Source organism: Drosophila novamexicana, unplaced genomic scaffold (genome assembly GCF_003285875.2).
Source record: "Drosophila novamexicana strain 15010-1031.04,08,12 unplaced genomic scaffold, DnovRS2.1 tig00001911-arrow-arrow-pilon, whole genome shotgun sequence".
NCBI classification, from domain to species: Eukaryota; Metazoa; Arthropoda; class Insecta; order Diptera; family Drosophilidae; genus Drosophila; species Drosophila novamexicana.
This window is the reverse complement of record NW_020824906.1, coordinates 29,407-52,499: the sequence shown is the minus strand read 5'-3', so window position 1 is coordinate 52,499 and position 23,093 is coordinate 29,407. Positions and strand designations below refer to the sequence as shown.

The following is a 23,093-nucleotide window of genomic DNA, read 5'->3' as shown; positions in this document are numbered from 1 at the left end:
GAGACCAATTGCAATAATCTACAGCACGGCAGACAATGAGAAATAGAGTGCAAAAATCGCAGATGGTCAAACAAAATAGAGTTAACCAGATCAGACGAAACAGGGTGTTCGAACTCGGTGAGAAAGTCTTGGTCAAAACAGACTCGGCATTAAGTTGACTCCTTTATGCGTCGAAGCAAAGGTAGAAGTCGATTCGGGGACATCCGTCCTGATTAAGGGAAGGGTGGTCCGCAAGGACAAAGCCTCTGTGGTTTATCTTATTATGTACTTATGCACCATTTGTTAAGATTTAATAATACAGATACAAATTTTACTCTACTTTTTTAAGTTATTCTTCGCGTTGGTTCCCTTCTTCACTTCGTCCTAATTCACCCGTTTAACCGACTATTCCCACTCTGACTATATTCCGATAGTAGATTGAGAGGTGTTTGTCTGGGAGCAGTATGGGTACATAAACATATGGCCAACGTGTTCCATTACGCTCGCAAGGCGGATAAGACGACATAAATGGTGGGGTTATTTCCGAAATCGCACATTCAACGATTACTGGAGAGAAACATCACCCAAGTAAGATCCCTGTTGTCCGCTAGACACCGATAGACACCGGTCACCTGTTTGAAGTCATATTAGCAAGGAATAGAATTTTGATTACGGAGATCGAGAATTTGATGCTCACTATCACTCTTGCCATACCAGACATAAAAACCCGGTCTTGGACCAGAAAGATTTAAAGTCCGTTTTGGTTGATTAGTCCACAGAAACCGCTGTCATTAGCATTATGGAAGTAGCTACTATGCAGATCTTGCAATCAAACGATGTAATACACATTTTTGTATATATCCTAAGATCAGTTTTTTCTACAAGAGTCACCATCTTTCTTTTAGCGCACAATGGCAGAATGCTGCAGCTACGTGTCTACATCGTGGCCGAGTGCGAATCTGAGGTTATTGTGGTCACAAACTGCATTCCAACATCTAATGCAACCTTCTGTGAGCTAGCGGTCGATGACTCATGCGCCCAAGGTTTACATGCGGGTGGCGTTGCCCACAGCAAGACTCAACCCAGCCACCTGGACCCGATCACGAAGGTCGACGATGGTTTCATAATAGTAAACAACCGAATGTTGTTCCAACCAGAGATGGATGTAGTCGGTACCCATCGTGACCTTCGACCGCGTCGCCTTCATTGGTACCAAGTTCGTAAACAGAGACAACATACAAAATCCAGACGCGGGAACTTCAGAGTCTACCATTCCTACAACATCTAAACACCAAGAACTTGGAGCTTATAGGGGAGGCTGACGCATCAATGAAGTCCGTATCATAATCTGCTAAAATATTTTCAAAAAGACTCAAAAAGACTAGAAAAAATTACTTTAGTTAAAAATTGAAGTATTTAGCCGCACATACTAAGTGCTAAAACTATATATGAGTCAACTGAACGAAAAATTTTCACATTCCGTAGAAATAAAATTATTATTTTAAAAAATCCACTAGTATTTTGGAATAAAACATGTCACATAAAGAAAACCAGTTACTGGTTTTGGGTAAATTATATTAATAACAAATTAATACTAAAAAATTTGTATATAATTTATTTTATATTATTTTTCATTATCGCTTCAACAGTACCGATAATGAAGTTAATGATCTTGGTGGACACCTGGAACAAATACTGGTGATATGATTCATAAAGATGGAATTGCATCTGTACAGAAACCATTCATGTTTTTGCTCCAGACTTCTCATGATTAAGTGTTATAATTATCCATAAGTAATTAACGGCGAATTAGACATCTCCGGCCTGATTAGGCAATTAAATTAATATAATTTAAATTTATATTAAGAAATATATTTACACTTTTATCTATTGTACACCTAACTATACCTTGATTGAATAGTTTCGGCTCGTCAGAGATGATTACAAAAAGCATTACAGTAGGTCGAACAAACAATATTGACGCACTATACAGTATTAATACAATGTACAAAAATAATAATAGTCACCATAAGATGTTTGCTACCGAAAAGTAAAACAATCAAAATAAATAAACAGAACATATAGAAATAATAGAACATAGAAATGACACAAGTTACTTATAAGATAGTTATTACGCGTGCCTATATTCAGAACAAAAGATTATTTTACTTATGGAAATGACAGTAGGCAGTTAGATAGATAGTAAAAAAAAGTAAAGTCCATAGAGATGGAATACAAAATCCAACAAAACATTATTTTATTGTAAAAACAAGTAAGAGGTTCTAGTCGGGAGCTCCCGACTAGGGGATACCCTGAACCCTCTTCTTCCAACATCTTATGCATATATATATTCTATTTTAGAAGTTTGGTGACTCTAGCTCTTATTATTTATCAAAATTACCCAAAAAACAGAATATCGATATCTATTTATATATTTTTATCGATTGCTTGGAAACGGAGTAAGTTATCGATTATCGGAAACAAACTCGATCTGCGCGGGAGCTAGGAGCATCTACATCTAAAGTCTCTAGCTCTTATAGGTTCTGAGATCCTTGCGTTCATATATACGGACGGACGGACGGACAGACATACGGACATGGCTAGGTCGACTCGGCTATTGACGCTGATCAAGAATATATATACTTTATGGGGTCGGAGATGCTTCCTTCTGCCTGTTACATACATTTGGACTTTGCACAAATACAATATACCCTTATACCCATTTTTAATGGGTTCAGGGTATAATAAACATTTTTTCCCTTAAGGCCTATATCCACTTGACACCAAATCTCAAAGCATTCGCTAGGTTAAAAAATAATCCTTTTATTCGTTCTGGTAAACTTCTTAACCCTGCTCCGTTAAAACGAAAGCCAGATGTATGTAAAAAAAAAAGAACAAGAAAGTTTTCATATGAAAACAAAGTTCAGGATTTTAAGAAACTATATAAATTGCTAAGCAAGAATCTATGTATCTTATTGCGTGTAAGTACATCTCTAAATATAAAACTGTATATCCTGATGATGATTAACACAATTCCCGAACCGTAAGACCTAGGAAGCTGAAATTTGTACTGCTGTTATCCTCTGCGATGAAGGTGAATAATTGTAAAATTTCTCCAAGTCTAAAGTTGTATAAATGAGATTTTATATATTTAGCAACAAGGAAAAAATTCAATCTAACTCGTGGCTCTTTATTCAATGAAATTCAAACTCATATTCAAATATTTATGTAAGGTAAAATTTGAGACTCAAATTCAAGATAATGCTAGTAAATTTAAATTTTCCACGAAAAAATGAAAATTTGGAGAGGGTAAGGACGTAAAATACCATTTAGTATTCTATTTATTTATTGTATGTTTTAAATTGATGTCAGCTCGCAATGCAATCAGAATAGACTCAGGATGATCTCAAGATTATTCTAAATTTGTTCGATAATGCCGTATCAACACATTAAATTTATTATAAATTGAATGTTTAATTTAATTAATTATTAATTTATTTTGTCTTATGACAATCTGTACTATTAATGCAGCAACCTCCGTTTGGACATAGCTAATAGGTAATGACCTCATCCCACAAAGGGAAACTTTCTGCAGATATGCTAACGTTTTTCCAGTTATAATTAACTATAAAAAGAAGACAAATCCAGCAAAAAGCTACTAATTGATTGTTCGAAATAAACTCGTACTGTTTGGGCACTAGGAGAACATACTTTTCAAATATCATACCTTAATCCGTCGGTCAGGGATGGATAGACAGACAGACTTGTCTAGATCGACTTGACTATTTATGCTGATTAACAAAATGTATGCTCTACAGAGACGGAAATGCTTTGTTCTGCTCGTTGCATACATGAACAGATAAAGAGAAATAAGAGAAATGCAGATAAGACGGTGGTGAAGATTCATTAGTTATCTAGGAAAGCCATTCCCGAATTGACAACCGTGTGTGGGTGATTTCCCATGGGGGACAGATTATTTAAAGCGAAACTGTCTATGCCGTCGATGCCATCAAGAAGATACAAAATGTCTTCAAGTAGTGGCCCATTCCGCGATCAGCCAAATTTTCCTTTAAATTAGCGGGCATGGTCGTTTAAGGCGACCATTTGGACCATTTTAAGTATATTTTAAAATGGCGTGCCTCAAAAGGGAAGACTTGAAGAGGCTTACCTTGACTGTTTGGGTAATGTGGTCTTTCCGCGTAAGCCTCCTGACAATAAAAATACCAAGGTAAGGGATACTGTCATTACATATTTGTTAATAGTAAAAGCTACCAAAAATATGTAAGGCCAATCCCTTTCCAACTGATAAGGCCAAAGTTTTACCAATAGTTGAGTAAAGTCGGAAGTTTTATTTTAATCCTGGCTAATAATGTGCAACATTTTGAAAATCGCATGAACAAATTTTGTTCTTCACATGACGATAACTTAAACAACACATACAAGTTAAATAAATTGAAACCCGCAGTAAATTTTCATTTGAAATTTTTGCCCTATTTATTTATGTAAACGACTTCAGTCCAATACAAAATTCTGCAAAATCGAAACATTTTAATTTGCTTATTAATTTGTCGACTGTACATAATGGACTGCAGCTCGTAGACATAATCAAGGACAGGCATAATTTAAGGGGGATTAGTTAACCGTCTGTTGAGAGCGAACACGAACAATCATGATGCTGACACATCAAATAGTTTTGTCATCGCCCTGGTAGCAGCGGCCCGCAATAATAGCGTGAATTCCGTTTGAGCTAATGCAGACGGTGACGCCTTGCGGAAATCCGCAATCAGCTTATCGGTTATGTCGGCTGTAAGCTGTTTCATATTATATTTGTTTCTAGCCAAAGCCATTAAATCTTTGTACTCATTATTGGGAAGGAACAAGGAATACGTCACAAAGCCACGCACCACTGGACTATTAAACGAAGAATGCATCATCAATCGCCCGAGAGTCGTCCACACCACACAGATAAATATGGCCAATTCATGTACCGAAGTCTAGCCAGGAAGAAAATAATATGTTCGTATGCGATATTTAGTCTGCATGAAGTGTTTTTGTAGTTTTTTTTTTGGAAAAGCCAGCATGTACATTTACATGTCTTTATCAGCCTCTTGTTGTTATTTTTCCTTTTGAAAAAGCATGTGTCGGTTTTTTAGTTTAAAACTGTTGTGTTGCACATTAGCTAAAGATTATTAAGCAAGATGACTCTTGTCCATTCGTTAAATTTAAATTTATTTAAATATAGTCATATGGCATCAACTAACAATTCAAAAATCAAAATCGCCATGCTAACCACTTTTTAGTGACACAATTACTCAAAAAGTGTAGTTATGTTTCATAGAACTGAAAATATGAAAAGAATCTTATTTGAATATCTTAACAGGTTTGTCAAGCACATTTAAATTATAACTTTAAGTAAATGCAAAAAGGAAGTAAAATAAACTAATTGAACGATTAAAGTCTATTCAACAATGTCCACAGATTATAATATTAAATATTCTAATTATTTTTATAGAAACTGAAACTAACTGCACAATGTTATAATGAAGAGTTTGTACAAGATAGAAGACCTCTGAGTAGTGATTTTAGCGAATTCATAACAGAACTTACATTCGTACGTTCCAGTTATTAATTTAATTCGTTCGGGTACGCACCTTCTAATAGTGTTTAAAAGTATCTCAACTTTTACAATTCGATTATCTCCATTCGCTAATTTTTCCGGTCCAATACATATAAAAGTCAGTGATTTTGAAGTTAGGCAGCAATGATAACTTCCAGTGATTCCAACATGTACGGACATTCCTTTCTTTTGGACAATGACTTGCCAAACATATTCTAAAATAGAAAATTAATATAAAAATTGTATTTAATGTTTATGTAAATGAATCATTATCAATAAGCAGCGCCTTTGGCCTTAGTTCGTCAGTCTTTTGAAAAGCGAAAGACACTTGATGGCATGGTGTTTTAAGAAAATCCACCTGCACTAGAATTTATTCAACGCCGCAAATGTGTGGATGTTAATCACCTTAGTATATATAAACTCTGCAATCTGCATACATTACCTATGATCTACGCAGTGGGATATGGATTCTCGAATAATTTTCGAGGTTGTAGTCCTATTTTGATTATTTTGTCAGGGCATAAATATAGCAATGGGACAAACTCTTTATTACTTTCCCATACTAGCACACTCGAAATTGAAAACTATGACTCGCAGTACTTTAATTTATGATTAATCACCAAAGAAGAAGTTTTTATATTTTAGCGCTTCTTCAAAAAACTTTGTCAGACTAATAACCCGTGGATTAAAGTCACCTCTCATATTAGTTGTGCACTGAACACAAGTATGCCTTGGTTCGACAATCAAGGGTCGTCGTTCACCACTAGTGACAGAACGTAATAATCATTTCTATAATTTGCCAAAATATTTTAATAACATAGGTAGAAAAAAATGTTGAGGTTTACGAAAAGTTTAGAATAAAACAACCTCATAAGCAATAATAATGTTAGAATATAATAAAAAACAAGAGGTTCCAGTCGGGAGCTCCCGACTAGGGGATACCCTGAACCCTCTTCTTCCAACATCAAATGCATATATATATTCTATTTTAAAAGCTATATGTCAAGTTTGGTGACTCTAGCTCTTATTATTTATCAAAATTGCCCAAAAACCAGGATATCGATTTCGATTTTTATCGATTGCTTGGAAACGGAGTAAGTTATCGATTATCGGAAACAAACTCGATCTGCGCGGGAACTAGGAGCATCTACATTTCAAGTCTCTAGCTATTATAGGTTCTGAGATCCTTGCGTTCATACATACGGACGGACGGACGGACGGAAGGACGGACGGACGGACAGACAGACGGACATGGCTAGATCGACTCGGCTATTAGTGCTGATCAAGAATATATATACTTTATATGGTCGGAGATGCTTCCTTCTGCCTGTTACATACATTTGGATTTTGCACAAATACAATATACCCTTATACCCATTTTTAATGGGTTCAGGGTTTAAAAAAAACGAGAAAGAAAAGCTATCTAATACCCTTGCAGACCCAACCTTTTCATAATGCTTATAGTGCTTTGCCCGTATCTAAGAAGCACAGGGAAAATAGTTAATGCCGAGTTTGGGCAAGATATCTTGATAAGCAAAATGTTTTTTCATACAAGAACTTAATTTTCGACCGATCGTTCCTATGACAGCTATATGATATAGTGGTCCGATCTTAAAAGGATTTTACATATATATGAGGAGCTTACTAAAACTTATAATTGCCGAGTTTGGTCAAGATATCTTGATAAACAAAATGTTTTTTCATACAATTACTTAATTTTCGACCGATCGTTCCTATGGCAGCTCTATGATATAGTGGTCCGATCCAGGTTTTAAGATATGTGCTGCGTGCAACAGAACGAGGGACTTCTGCAAAGTTTCATTAAGATGGCTTTAAAACTAAGAGACTAGTTCGCATAAAAACAGACAGACGGACATGGCTATATCGACTCGGCTGTTGATGCTGATCAAGAATATACATACTTTATGGGGTCGGAGATGTCTCCTTCTATGCGTTACACATTTCACGACAAGATTATAATACCCTCTGCAAGGGTATAAAAAAACAAAAAAAGCTAAGTAGAAGGAAGATAATTAATTAATATCTAGGAATATATTAATCGAAAACGGAAAAAAGCTTGTTGTTACCAAATTGGGCTGCACTTCGTTTATCTCACGAATTGGATATGTTACTTTTTATACCCTGGCAACTGTTACATTTCATACCTTGAAAAATGGGAAAAAAGGGTATAATGTTTTTGTGCAAATGTATGTAACAGGCAGAAGGAAGCATCTCCGACCCCACATAAATATATATATCGGCATCAATACTCAAGTAGGTAGGTAGGTCCTACTAGTGCCCACGCAGTACGAGCTTGTTTCAGATAAATTTCCCCCTTTCCAAGTAATCGACACAAATCGATATCGAAATCATGTTTTTTGTTCAAATTTCGAAAACCAATTTGCATATCCTGCAAATATAAGCCACTATTTTCTGCACTTGACTTTTTGAAAATATACAAATATTCTATAGTACAATAATATCTTAGGTTAAAAATTTCATCAAGCTCGGTTAGGAAACACTAAAGTTATTAAAGAAAAAGTATTTTTGCAGTCCTCGTGATTGCGGCAGCTATCGCAAATTGCAAGAATTCCTGTATACATGTACACACACACAATCACGCGCGTCTTTATTGAATTCTATCTACAGCATTAGAAATTGCGATGTATTGTTTTCTCTGCTGCTATATTAATTCGGTTTTTCTAGCTGAGACTGAAGTGTTATCTTGGTTGTGGGGCGACGGCATTATATTTATTTTTTACTAGAAGTTCAGAAATTTTTTGTATTAACTTTGTCTTTAAAAGAATATTAATAAAGTTTTAAATATACTGGACGTTTTGAACTCGTACTTATTTTTGCCACATTTTTCAATTTCCGAACGATTACGTATTTCTGCTATTAATTTAGTGCTATAAATAAGTTTATCATCAATGATAACTTATGTTTTTCGTTAAATGGCCTGCAGGAGGGTCTATATTATTTACTTCTTCTATCCTTTTTATACCCTGAACCCATTAAAAATGGGTATAAGGGCATATTGTATTTGTGCGAAAGCCAAATGTATGTAACAGGGAGAAGGAAGCATCTCCGACCCCATAAAGTATATATATTCTTGATCAGCATCGAGCCTTGCAAATGGAACTTTTTTTTAATAATTTATTTGGTGTTGGAATAAGAGGGTTCAGGGTATCCCCTAGTCGGGAGCTCCCGACTAGAATCTCTTACTTGTTTATATGTCGAATATGGTTTCTATATTTTGAGATGGGACTCTTTATCATTGCTGAAAATAATAATGTAATTTATAAAAATGAAACGATTTTCCATAAGATGATCGGGGAGTTTTTCATCTAAAGCACTCTTCAGTGCAAAAGGGAAAATGCCGTTTTTTCGATGTCTGGCTTTTTTAAATTTATTTGGAGGAGCCACGATTAAGAAAGAGGGCGAAAAGCTGATTGTTACCTAATTGTTTATTAACATCTCTATCTACCATTTAATTGTGTGTGTGTATGTGTCCGAACAAGCAAAAATACCCACTACTTCAATTTTTCTCAAAAGTCGGTGACATTTCTACCCTTTTGAAGGGTCGAGTAATATGAAATATTAAAAGATTTACACTGCCGATGTGAAATTCTTCCTGAAATTCGAGCTCTGTATATAGACACGCACACACAAATGTGTGTGAAAGGGCAGATCATGGGCGCAAAAGAAAATTTCATGATTTATGATTTCGAGTATGAATTTTTGCTCGTGCGGACACATACACAAACATCAGTAAAACGGTACATAGCATAATGCAGAGCACTGAGAGTAAGCCAAGGCGGTTTCCTGTAGTGGGAGCGAGATAAATCAACACAATCAAAATCACGAAAGAAGCGGTATCTTCGGCACGCCGAAGATTTACTACCCTTGCAGGCCGATCTCTTTTATAATGCTTATAATGCCTCGCCAAAATAATTTGAAAAAAAAAAGGTCATAAAAGAGCTTCAATTTCTACAGATCGTTTCTAAGGCAGTGATAAAGTGGTCCGATGTAAACAAAATTTTACATACATGTATTAAGTATGTATAGAACTACTTCATTTTCGACAGAGATTTCCATGGCATTTTCGACCGAGATTCATGGCAGCTATATGATAAAATAGTGCGACGTTGATAGGATTTATCATATATATGGGAAGCATAGTAAAACTAATAAATGCCGAGTTTGGTCATGACATATTGAAAAAAAAAAAAAAAAAAAAACAAGAACTTTATTTTCCACCCATCGTTTCGATGGCAGCTATTTGATATAGTCGTCCGATCCAGATGGTACACATATGTACTGCAACGGAAACAGAGACGTTTACAAAGTTTCATGACGATAGCATTAAAACTATGAGACTAGATCGCATAAAAACAGACAGACGGACATGGCTATATCGATTCGGCTGTTAATACTGATCAAAAATATATATAGTATATGGGGTCGGAGATATCTCTCTCTGTTCTTAGAATACTCTCAAGGGTATGTGAAACTAAGCGATCCGGTCGTTTTGCTACGATTAATAAAAGTATTAGTGACGACAAACATTCGTCGGAAAATAGAACTTGAACTTGTCTGAAATTACCTGAAATCAGGCAAGAAAAATGAATAATGGAGAGACAGCTGATTTTATTAAAAGGTAAAATGTCGCGTTGAATCCCAATCTTCGGGAAGAGAGAGTGAGCAAATCGGTGTTCGACTTTTCTTGTTTGGCTTTGTACTCTTTTACAAGTAAGTTCAGGCTAGAATTCTTGAAAACAGATGCTTGTAAATATCTCAAATAAAATATTCCTTGAATAGGCAAACTTAAAATTCATATTGTTAGGACTCGAATTCACGGTTGTATAAATGCTTAAATATTATCCGAAGCGAAAAAAACGTGCCTAAATATGCGTTCAAGTGAAAACTCTATAATTTTCCCCAAAACCCCGAATCAACATCAAATGAGGTAGCTACAGTGAAAATTTCAGCTTCCTAGCTCTTACGGTTTAGGCTGTGCATTGATCGCAAGTAAGTCAGTAAGTCGAAAATAATTATTATAAATAAATCAAAATGCCAAACAAATTATACATAAAGTGTTAAGAGATCCTAAAAAGCATACGTCGGTAAGTAAATGTTGAATAAAAACTTAAAAGATATATTTAAGATTGATAATAATGTAATGTTACCGGTGGGGCACCAATATGTAAAATTTGAAAATGTGACATTTTTTAAGCCAGTGGACAGAGGCTATAATTCATAACGCAGAGGAGTTTTTTAAAACATGAGTGTTTACAACTTAACGCTGCTGCAGATAAAGCCTGGCTGTGTCGGGAGAACAGAAGACTGTGCGTGTATATATCGTTATCTTATCGATTAATCGTGCGTCTTCCTAGTCTCCCACTCTGTAACTGTGCTCATCTCAACGTTTTTTGTTATAATTACGCTTATAGACTTATTGCACCTGCACGATGTTCAGTTTTACCTGGACACGCAGCTTCTGGCTCTGGTCGTAAAATTGTGTTACTTTCTACTCGTTGAGTACTTCTAACAGTCGACCCTCGCGTCTCCTCCGTCGCCGATTATGCGCTTAGGTAAACCAAACACAGCCGACCAGTTGCAAAGCCTCTTGACTACTTCTTCATAGCCAGTTGATTTAGTTGGGAACAGGCCTACAAATTACTCCTGCTCTTACGCCAACTAACTTTTTTCGATCACAAACCTTGGTCTCTGTATTTGACACGGACGTACCCTCAAACGTAAGATTTATAATGATGTAATGTTTATTTAAGACAAAAACAGAGGACTGCCCATCTCTTTGTGTGCTCGCTAGATTATCGATATATCGTTGTTAGATATTTATTAATTAACAGAATAGTGCAAACTCCCGTTATTTGCATGTTCATACGTTTGTAATTTGGCAATTATATTTTATTATGTATGTCTGGGTGTTAAATCAGCAAGATAATTAATTAACTACGCAAAGATCATTTTATTATGTGCTTTGTTGGAAAAAATGTATATTTAAATACATACATGTACACAACAACACAAAAGTCAATACAGGATTAAAATATACAAAAAAAAAAAAACATTTAAATAAAACAAATAAAACTATAAGCTACACAAAATTGATATTAGCATCAAATGTAAGTTAAAGAAAAATGTGTGAAAAGAAAAAGGTGCTATGGTGAAACGAATGTGGTTAAAAGACATATTTACGTTCAAGAATAAAAAAAAATATATGTATATATAAGTATATATATATAAAAAACAAGTAAGAGGTTCGAGTCGAGAGGGGATACCCTGAACACTATTCTACCAACATCGAATGCATATATAAGTTCTATTTTGGAAGCTATATGTCAAGTTTGGTGACTCTAGCTCTTATTATTTACCAAAATTCCCCAAAAAACAGGATATCGATATCGATGTTTATCGATTGTTTAGAAACGGAGTAAGTTATCGATCGAGTTATCGATCTGCGTAGGCACTAGGAGCACCTACATCTAAACATCAAGTCTCTAGCTCTTATAGGTTCTGAGATCCTTGAGTTCATTCATACGGACAGACGGACGGACAGACAGACGGACATGGCTAGATCGACTCGGCTATTGGTGCTGATCAAGAATATTTATACTTTATGGGGTCGGAGATGCTTCCTTCTGCCTGTTACATACATTTGGATTTTGCACAAATACAATATACCCTTAAACCCATTTTTAATGGGTCAGGGTATAAAAAGGGAAACAAAAAGTAATCAAAGTCGCAGCAATATTAAATATAACAAAATGAATAAATGAAGTAAAATCATCAGATAATGCCTAAAGATAACAGTTCCGACCAACAATACAGACAGTCGAACAGATATCCAGGGAATTAGCAGCCTAGAGGCTCCATGTATAACGTCGAGCAACTACATGCTCAATTGCATAATAAAAGAAAACGTGGGGTACCCACAACCTTACATCTTACTGCACCTAGATTCTGGTAGCCCTTGCAAATTTTTAATTGACACTGGTGCAACCTTTTCCTTCATAAGTCCGAAGCTTGTAACGCATGCAAAACAAACGAAACTTCAAACGCCAATAGCGATTAAAACCGAACTGAACGTACACGAATACCACAACAAAACGATCCTTCCACTTTTTAAAGAATTTGCTAATGATACGCCTTTTTCATTACTTCTTTTCCAATCCCACCCATATTTCGATGGTTTAATTGGAATAGATATTTTACAATAATTAGAAGCAATCGTAAACATACCACAACGATCTCTTCAAACAAAAATCTTCAACATCGAGATCAAACTCGAAGATAAAATAATATCAAGCCTACATATTATAGAAGAAGATTCTAAGAAAGAAATACAACTACCCGTTAATATTGAAAACGGAACCTTCTGGTTAAAACCAACTACCATTAACAAAGACTTATTTATATCAGGAGGACTGTACTCTGCAAATAATAACTTGAAGTTAATAACTTGGAAGTTCATAACCTTTCAAATGCGACTCAGAACTTTTGTCTATTTACACGACTAGAAGTTGAACAAGTAAGAGGTTCCAGTCGGGAGCTCCCGACTAGGGGATACCCTGAACCCTCTTCTTCCAACATCAAATGCATATATATATTCTATTTTAGAAGCTATATGTCAAGTTTGGTGACTCTAGCTCTTATTATTTACCAAAATTGCCCAAAAAACAGGATATCGATATCGATTGCTTGGAAACGGAGTAAGTTATCGATTATCGGAAACAAAATTGATCTGCGCGGGAACTAGGATCATCTACATCTAAAATTTCAAGTCTCTAGCTCTTATAGGTTCTGAGATCCTTGCGTTCATACATACGGACGGACGGACGGACAGACAGACGGACATGGCTAGATCGACTCGGCTATTGGTGCTGATCAAGAATATATATACTTTATGGGGTCGGAGATGCTTCCTTCTGCCTGTTACATACATTTGGATTTTGCACAAATACAATATTTTTAATGGGTTCAGGGTATAAAAATATAGAAATCAAGACTATTTGGAAGTTATCCCCATATTAGAACACAATAATGACACTACCTTCAAGGGACAAGATTTCAATTCTAGTATACACACTGACCACTTAAACAGCGAAGAGAAACAAAAACTTAACAAACTCTGCTTAAAATTTCCAAACCTATTTTACAAAGAAGGAGACCCTCTTACTTTCACTAACCTAGTGAAACATAGAGTCAAGACAACGGACGAAATACCAATCTATACCAAACCATTTCGGTATAAAAGAACGACAGCAAATTCAAGAAAAAATACAAAAACTGATAGATCAGAATATTATTAGACACGGCTACTCTCCATGGAGCGCTCCAACCTTTTTGGTATCAAAAAAGATGGATGCGTCTAATAAAAAGAAATGGAGACTAATAACAGACTATCGGAAATTAAACGAGAAAACAGTTGAAGACAAATACCCGATGCCAAACATTAACGACATCTTAGGCAAAATAGGCAGGGCAAAGTATTTCACTGCCCTAGACTTAGCTAGCAGATACCATCAAAATGAGATGCATCCAAAAGATATTGGTAAAACAGCCTTTTCTGCGGAAGGGGGTCACTTTTAATTTGCTCGAATGGCATTCGGGCTTACCAATGCCCCAGCCACTTTTCAAAGAGTAATGGACAACGTATTAGCCGATTTGAATGGCAAATATTGTTTAATATATTTGGAAAAGGTTCCGTAAATGTCGTAGCAGACACACTTAGCCGCGTCACAGTAGACGTAAACGTTAAAAATCAAGCAAAAGAAGTAAGCCCAACAAATTCAGTTCTGGTAACAAATAACACAGTTAACGAATATAACCTACAATTAGTATTCCTAAATAAACGACACCCCCCAAATAATAGTTTCAACTCCATTCAAAAACAAAATTAGAAAAACAATATTAGAACCCGATTTCGATAAGCGCATAATAACCCAAATAATAAGAAAAATCCTAAAGCCAAACAGAACTTACGCAGTTTTCGCCCCTAACAATATTTTCAATTTCATAGAAGAATCTCTCAAAGAATATATCTTACCCACAAACCTGTACAAAATTATTAGATGTTAGAAAACATGACAGACTTAAACAAATTAGAACAAGAAATCCAAAAATACCACAAGGATAGCAACCACAGGGGTATAGAAGAAACAGTAGCCCATCCCAGGAGAAAACTTTACTCACCCTTACTTAAAAGTAGAGTGACAGCTATTATAAATGACTGCGATGTATGTCAATCTTTAAAATATGATAGACAGCCGCAAAAACTAATTTTTCAAGCAACCGAACCCCCAGCAAGACCATTACAAGTCATACATATTGATTTATATACCATCAATGGCAATACAATTCTTACAATCGATAAATTATACCAAGTGCGATCTTAGAGATATCGGCGACGCAGAAGATATCAGAGAAGTGGAGCAAAGGCATATTTTTATATTTCATACGGTCAACACCACAATAACTTCATCTTGCAGCAGACCTCGAACGATCAATGGTTCAGCAGTTGTTACTTACAGGAACTGAACATCAATGGTTTACTATACGACGATTCAGAATGGCTATATGAAGAATCAAATCAGCTATCGATGCTAGCTTTTAAAGATTTAAAAATTAAAAAATCCATCGAAGACCTGAGCCTACAAAAACTCCACCTGCAAGCTTTAATTAGCCGAAACGACATTATTCAGATGAAAAGCACCGCGACAACCACATCTTTATATTTTACACCCTGTTTGCTATAACCGTCACAATAATAGGCGTAATATGGGTAAGTAAACAAAGGAAAATTTCGTTCGTTCCAATGGACACACCCTCAATCGACATCTTGGCCATACCATCCTCATGGCCCTCACTCCACAGTAGGGGGGGAGGAGTTACCATCTCAGGCCCTCTCGAGATGGCACCCCAAGCCTCAACGAAGCAAGCCAACATAAACAATCTTCATTGTGGCACTAAATAAGACACCCTATATTTGACCAAAAGTGCCTACTCAACATTGTAGCACTATGTTGCTACATCAACCCAAAAACGCAACGTCAGCAATAGACAGGATGTTGACGACGACCAGCTTGGCAGCTTGTAGACATTTAAGATATATACATACTTCTGCTAATAAAGAATAATTCAGTTGGGTTTGAACTTCAACACAAAGCGATTGTAATCTTTATTTCGCATTATTGAATTCTTGACTAAATAATAAACTTAAACTGGAGAGGTCACGCTACAAGGAAGTCACCTTTAACCCTGGACAAGGTTCCCCTCTGGTAACTCGTGCGTTAAAAAATACTGTTGTTATGAGCCATCTTCTTTTAAATGAAATTAATCTCGGAATAGTCAAAAAAAAAAGGGCGCGACAAGTAAAAAATATACTCAATATCTACAGTTTTCGCATGTGCCAATGGGGGAATAATCCGGACTTTTTGGGAACTCGGTTAGGTTAATGCCTTACATGGTGTTGATGCTTTTATACCATTACATGGCTATATACTACGACTGTGAAATTGATATAAAAGTAGTAGGTGATCCGAGAGTTTGCCCTGGCTAGCGGGGTGCAGAATGCGTCCATAAACCTGTAGACAACAATTAGACTATTTTTACAGTTCTCTCTTTTTAAAGCACTGTTAGTGGTCTACGAACATTTTATTAAAAGTGACCATATGGTAAGGCCTTGTAATTTCTTTAGCTTTTCCATATGGACCACCCTCTAAGAAGCGACGTTTGTAAGTAGACGTGACTATAGGATAAAGCTTTGCATCTACATAAGCTTCTCCATATGGACCATAATAAGAAAATACGTTGCTAGGTCTGCCTGTAGCTCTCTTCAGAAGAAAATGTTGGTAATTTGTTTATCAATTTCCTGTGATTTTTCAGGTATTTTTTCTTCTACTGCAAAAGCCCTCATTTTTCAGTTTGGAATAAATCTATCAATCTGGGACTGCTGATCGCTTGATCGTTTGTTTAAATTCTTCCGACACGTGGATCTTTGCCATGTAACCGAGTGAAACAGTTAAACCGTATCACTCTTACTTGTATCGATCTTTAGACACCTGTCAAGCTCTATTAACAAACTGTAGAAACGTTCCACTGGTCCGTTTGAGCTGCTGTGAATATGTTGAATGCAATGAATAATCGTTTCAGAGTTAAATGACGCTTTGTTATATCAACTATCGTTCGCGATGCAATTGCGAATTTAGAAAGCTTGTCGATACAAGTTAAACCTGATTTTAATAAATAGAGAAAATATCTATGTGAATTTCGCTAGTATATGCGGGATCGGCGTAAATATGTTGCAGTAGTGCAAATTTAATATTTTTTACAACTTAATAAGCTTTCTTGGTTTTAAATTTGGAACGTAATAGTCGCCGAAGACCCTATTTTTACTTTTTTTGGTCGGACCTGATGCGCGATTAAGCTCAGCAGTAATTATTTCCACCTGTTCTAACTTATCTGCGATGTTTGATACGAATTTTCTCCAGTGGCTGAATTTAACAACCGGTAAACAAAGAATCAGGGTATACTAAAAGGCACTAATAATTTTCCTTGTAATCTATCTATGCGTTTGGGTTTCTCTCAGAAACTGCAAATGTTAGGGGAAAATGGTCGGTAAAGATGTTTATCTCTTCTATAAATAATTTACCCAGAGTCTATACAACTATTTTTCGTTTGTGGCATTGTGGTCATTTGGTATTGAGGTTCGGAAAATCATGGATGGGCTTTCAACCTTAAGAAAATACCGCTCCTATAGTACGAAGGTATTTTTGAAAGCTGGGTACATTAATATAGCCTTTTCTGATGCCAATATGTTTTTCAATCGTTCCAACGCAGTACTTTGAACCTGGTTGAATTCTATCTGAATTTTCCTTGACATATGTTGACTAACCGTGATATTTTCCCCTTTCTATATATCTGTTAAAAGCCTAGCTATTGACGTTTTAAACAAATAGGCCAAGAAAAGATTTGAAAGTAAATAAAACCCGTTGCTCATCAAACCTCCGACCTGCTCAGGCTCCGCCTTTTCTTTACTCTAGCTAAAAATGTAGTTTTTACCTGCGAGACTTTTATATTTGCATTGCACAGGCACTTTTTCAATATGGCTGATATTTTCGGAAAACATTGATGAAACACATTTTTTCCGGTAACCCTTTAATATAGTAATCTTCTAATTTCTACCGAAAGGCAGACGACAAAATATAAATTTATTACCATTCACATAGAATTGCGTCTTTTACGATCTTCTTCTGCTGGATATATTTAACGCTCAAATTTTAAAGAAACGTGAAAAACTTTGACTTTTCAAAGATTTGCTATAATATTGGAATACTGTGAATGAATGTGTGCTGTTAATCAAGTTCAGTATCACTCCAGCTTGCTTTAGCAAGGCGAAGCCTATAATGACATCATACTTATTCATATAGCATATGTGTTAATTAAAACGCATCATCAGCCGCGACGTTGTGCGCTGAGCGAGATGCGGCTTCATACTGAACGTTCGGCTTTTGAGGCCGGCGTTCGGCTACCACTCTCAGCAGTCTTACTCTGTCTGGGCACACTAAAATGGTATCAGGTACCATTGGGGTCGCCTCGTTTTGATTTTTCTTGTTTCGATAAAAAGTGCCATTTGGTATGTATATACATTGTATGGTTAGTGGTCTTATCCGTATCAGTTACAGACGTCAAACTGCATGTTAAATCCCATTATTACCGAAAATTCGCTTCTTAGCGACCTTAACACTATCAAGCCGGTTTACTCACCGGGCCCTGATGGTGTTCCTGCCTGCGTTCTTAGATACTGCGCTGCAGCATTATGTAAACCTGTTTTAAAGCTATTTGAATTTTCCGTAAAGACTTCATCTTGTCCGAACATTAGGAAGGAATCATACATTATCCCTCTCCATAAGAAGGGGAGTATGTCCGAAGTCGAAAACTATAAAGGTTCTATTATTTAGCTTCCCAACATGGGTTCGTCAACCGTAGATCTACCTTCTTGAGTTTACTTCGTTTGTAATTGATGGGTTTAGGAAAAGAATGCAGACTGACGTCATCTATACTGATTTCAGTTAGGCTTTCGACTCTGTCAACCACTTCTTACTGCTTCATAAATTATGCCTTCTCGGCTTCCCAGTCAATCTTTAGAACTGGATTTCAGAGTATTTGCGTGATAGAATCCAGAAGGTTCTTTTGAGAAATTCCTTTTCTTAACGAATTCTGGTGACTTCCGGTGCTCCTCAAGGTAGTCATCTTGGCCCGCTACTCTTTACTCTTTTCAGTTTTAATGTATGATGATGTAAAATTATGCCTTGCATATAAAGATATGGCATCATGTTATCTCTTACAAGCTAACATTGATGCGTTTCAGGATTGGTGTCTAGCCAACCTTTTAAACTTAAACTGCTCTGAATGTAAAGTAATGACCTTCTATGGAAGCCCTCCTCAATTGACATCTTACATCCTTGATATCTTACCGCTCGAGCGTGTTAACAGTACTTCTAATGAAGTTAATGATCTAGGTGTCATCCTTAATCATAAGCTTAAATTCGTCTCGCATGTTAAGACCGTGGTCCATAAGGCCGTACACGACGTATATGACGATTCGTACACGACAAAAACACTTTATATATCTTTGGTACGACCTATTCTTGAGTATGCCTCATGGATCTGGTCACCACAATATGCTATCCATCAGGACAGAATTGAATTTGTTCAGAAACAATTGTTGTTTTTTGCCCTTCGTGGTTTAAATTGGGATCCTCGTGTGCGGTTACCGTCACACTCCAGCAGACTTCTAATGATTAACCTCCCTTCTTTGATTAATCGTAGAACCAAGCTGGGTGTAATATTTATTCATAAATTAATTATTGGTGAAATCGACTCCTCTTAAATTTCTCTATCCCTACTAAACTAACACGTAATTTTGTACCCCTATCTCTTCAATTTTGCTCAACAAATTATGCTTTGCATGAACCGTTCAGGGTTCCCTGTGATGACTATAACTGCTCGGAGTCTTCTATTCCTCGTATAAAATCTTATATTCTAAACTATATAGCAAGTATATAGTCTTATTTTTATTTGTGATTTTATTTGTACACATACTCGTAGTTTGTATCGTTTTTTTTTATAAATATTTTTTTCATATTTACTTTGCTATTGGTCGATGTGCTATTATGTGTGGTATCTGTCGAGGGAAACTAAAAAGTATATCAACGTGAAAACAGTAACTCAGTCAATTATCGGAGGGGCTGTATTAAATATGTACAGGAACAGACCAAGAAAACTTCCTTTGTGAAACGCCAGCTTAAATTGTTCAATAGTTTTGAAGAATAAATAGTGTATTTATGAGTGTGTGGAAAACGTAATCTTGGTATCGTATCTATGGCCATCCAGCCAAACTCGGTCAAATTGATATTAGGGAATAACAACATATGTTTTTATTCTAATTTGATAAATGAATGTGTTTCCTTGAATGGACCCCTATATAATGCTGGAAGTGGGGGAGGAATGAAAAGAAATTAGCAGGCTGATTCAGTAGAAGACATTTGTGAGGTGGTGTGCCTTTTCTTCATCACTGTGAGCTCATTTAATGTTCGGTTTTATACCATATTTGTCTCGGTTTTCTGGTGGCTGTGAATTCCAGAGATTATTTCGTAATTATTGGCCTGACTCATGTGCCTGATTGGCTGTGGCATAGACCAGCCAATGACAGCCCGATGTTTTAAGTGACTTCCTAGTTCCTTGTACTAATGTACAACCATTGACTGGTTGCCTTTATTTAAATTTTATAGAAATGACACTTTTTGCATTAAATCCTTGGTTCTTAAGATCTTGCTAGCTAGCTACTTAGCTAGTTTAATTGTAGTGAATCTATAAAAACACAGGTTTGTGTCATTCACATGTTTGGACACTGTGGGTAATGCTCTTCATTATACATTTCGGATTTTGATTCTATAATATTGTTAGCGATTATGTGAAAACTGTTTTTGCCAATCAATTGAGCAAGTTTTATTAGCGTATTATTATCCAGTTAAAACACATAAATTATTGGTTTACTAACCCAGTGTAGCCAATGACTAATTTCTGAATAAGTATTAAGAGGTTTTTAAATATATTTTTGTGTATACACTAAGAACATGATTTTTGTAAATAAAACTTTTGGGTTGCGTTACTTATGTAACTTTACACCAGCAAATCGATGTCTCCGATCCTGCCGAGAGACCGGATGCCGTCACTACAAACTAGCTGCATTGGCCGCTGATATTCGTTGACTTTGAATTGTGCTAGTCAACGGCGCTGTGGCCCAAATCTAGAAGTAGGCACGAGGCGCTTGGTTACCACTCTACCGTTGGCGTTCCCGCGGTCTGAGAGCTTTGGATAAGCTATTTTTACATTTAAATTGTTTAGGAGTGTTTAAGACTGAATTAAATAGAGCACATCGTGTCTTTAATGATAAGTATTCGGGTTTGAATCCTCAAATCTACTGTTTTATTGCTACACCAGTCGGTCAGCATACGGTGTCAATAGCCCAACGGGGCTATTGAGCCAAAATTTTAGCCACGACCTTAATATAAAAGAATACAAAAAAAAAGAGTGTTATCAATAAAAAAAAACCCCAACAACAAAGCAGAGCGAGTTTAAAGAAAACACAAAAAATAAATAAAAACCCCAGCAACAACGCTGATCGAGCTAAAGAGAAAAAAAAATTGCAGTAAACAGGAAAATTATGTCTGGTGGAAACAGACAGCCACCCCACTGCTTCCTACAACATTTTTAAGCTCTATGATGGTAGCTCTAGCCATTACCACTACCTTTACCACGGTTCTAAATTTTAAGACCCTAGGGTCGATGTCAAATCAATGGCCAAGATACCTCACAAAACGATGAAAATAAGGGGGGCCAAGGCAGCCAAGCAAATTCAGGCAGTTATAAACAACGCCCTTATGCGCAGAACGCCCAAAGTAAAAAAAGTTTATCGGAGAAGATTCGTCTTCACGGTACAGACAACCGACGAACTACGAGGGATATAGGACATACTCCTATTCCATGCAGGCAGACTAATCGTCACGCTCCAAATAAAACTCCTAAATGAAAATTTCCAAAAAGTGTACTTCACATCTCAGAATCTATCTGAACACAAGTCATATGAAAACCAAACACAGTCAGAGGCTACAGCCGTTGAAGGTGAATTGTTCGACGCTAAAATCTGCAATATTTTAGGGGGCCTCTAAAAACTATATTAAACCAGTTTGATAAGTTAAGCCAGTTGATAAGTGCTTCAGTGTCGATTCCATACATGGAAGCACAGTTATAAGACAAAAATGCTTAATTTATAGTTTAAAAGAGTTTGATGGATCATTAACTCGATCTTTCGAAAAACACAATGCGAAAATATATGGTAATAGTAAATATCGAACAGAATCATAGTTCGAGGAAATATACGAACTGTGGGCATTTTGTAAAATGATCAAACGAAGAGCAAAGACCTTTTTAAAAATCGAGTCCCTGCCTTACAACATCCATTTAATGGTCGCAATACAGAAGAGGAGCCTGTGCATATTCTATATATTCTTACCCAATATATATATTTTACCCCTGTATATTCTGTTTATTCTTACCCACCTAGCGCTGCTATCTTTGTCCGTTAAACAACTTCTCAGTAACACGGGAGTAAGGGCGTCCAAGTCACCTTACAATAATCCTATCTGGTTTATAGATAAAAAGGTGTCCATGAAACGGGCCATAAAAGAAACAATTGGATTTTGGTTTTCGAAAGCTTAATAAGAATAATATCGGTGACAAATATCTTATCCCCTCTATTTTGACAATTTTTTACAACTGTTGACTTCAAATCTGTCGTTCACTAGATATAATGGGCAAAAATATACCGAGAAAAGACGGCTTTTTCTGTTAACCGTGGGAAGAACGAATTTTGGAGGCCCCAAGCATTTCCCAAGAGAAAAAAATCGGTAAAATATGTCTTGACAATGTAGTAATTTTTTCCGAAATCAGAGAAGACCACGTCAGAAACAATAAATGGGTTTTTAGCTTTTCAAAACAATTGTGAGTATTTTCGTTTCATGCTATCTAGGGGCGGAATTCGGACATCACCTGAAAAAGTGATGACAATAACAAATTTTCAGACCCTTTCCACTTTGTTCAAAGTCCGATAATTTCTGGGATTAGCCAGTTACTATCGGTACTTTATAGAAGGTTTTGCCACAATTGTTAGGCCCCTGGTCATAAAAGGCGAGAGCAATAAAATTGACACCAGTCACCCAAGGAAATTAAAACTTGAATTAACTCCAGAACAACCAACTGCCTTCGAAAGGTTAACAAATATATTGAAATCAGAATAAGTAATATTAATGTACCCCGCCTAAAAAAAATGTTTACTTAACTATTTAATATTGCTCTTATTTCATGAACATTTCATTTAATTTTGCGACTAATAAGCGATAAGCATCGT

The 23,093-nt window shown here is 36.1% G+C and overlaps 1 protein-coding gene across 3 annotated transcripts in view; it reads right to left on the bottom strand.

Annotated features, from left to right (window-relative positions):
• Window positions 1-23,093, bottom strand: part of LOC115768661 (insulin receptor substrate 1) — a 90,011-nt gene that overhangs the window by 55,312 nt on the left and 11,606 nt on the right. For 2 of the 3 annotated variants that reach the window (XM_030713341.1, XM_030713342.1), the window contains exon 3: window positions 5,631-5,811. In XM_030713341.1, coding sequence (XP_030569201.1) covers window positions 5,631-5,811 — 181 coding nt within the window. Of the gene's footprint in view, window positions 1-5,586; window positions 5,812-23,093 lie in introns of all 3 variants that reach the window. The other variant, XM_030713343.1, reaches the window with a different exon arrangement.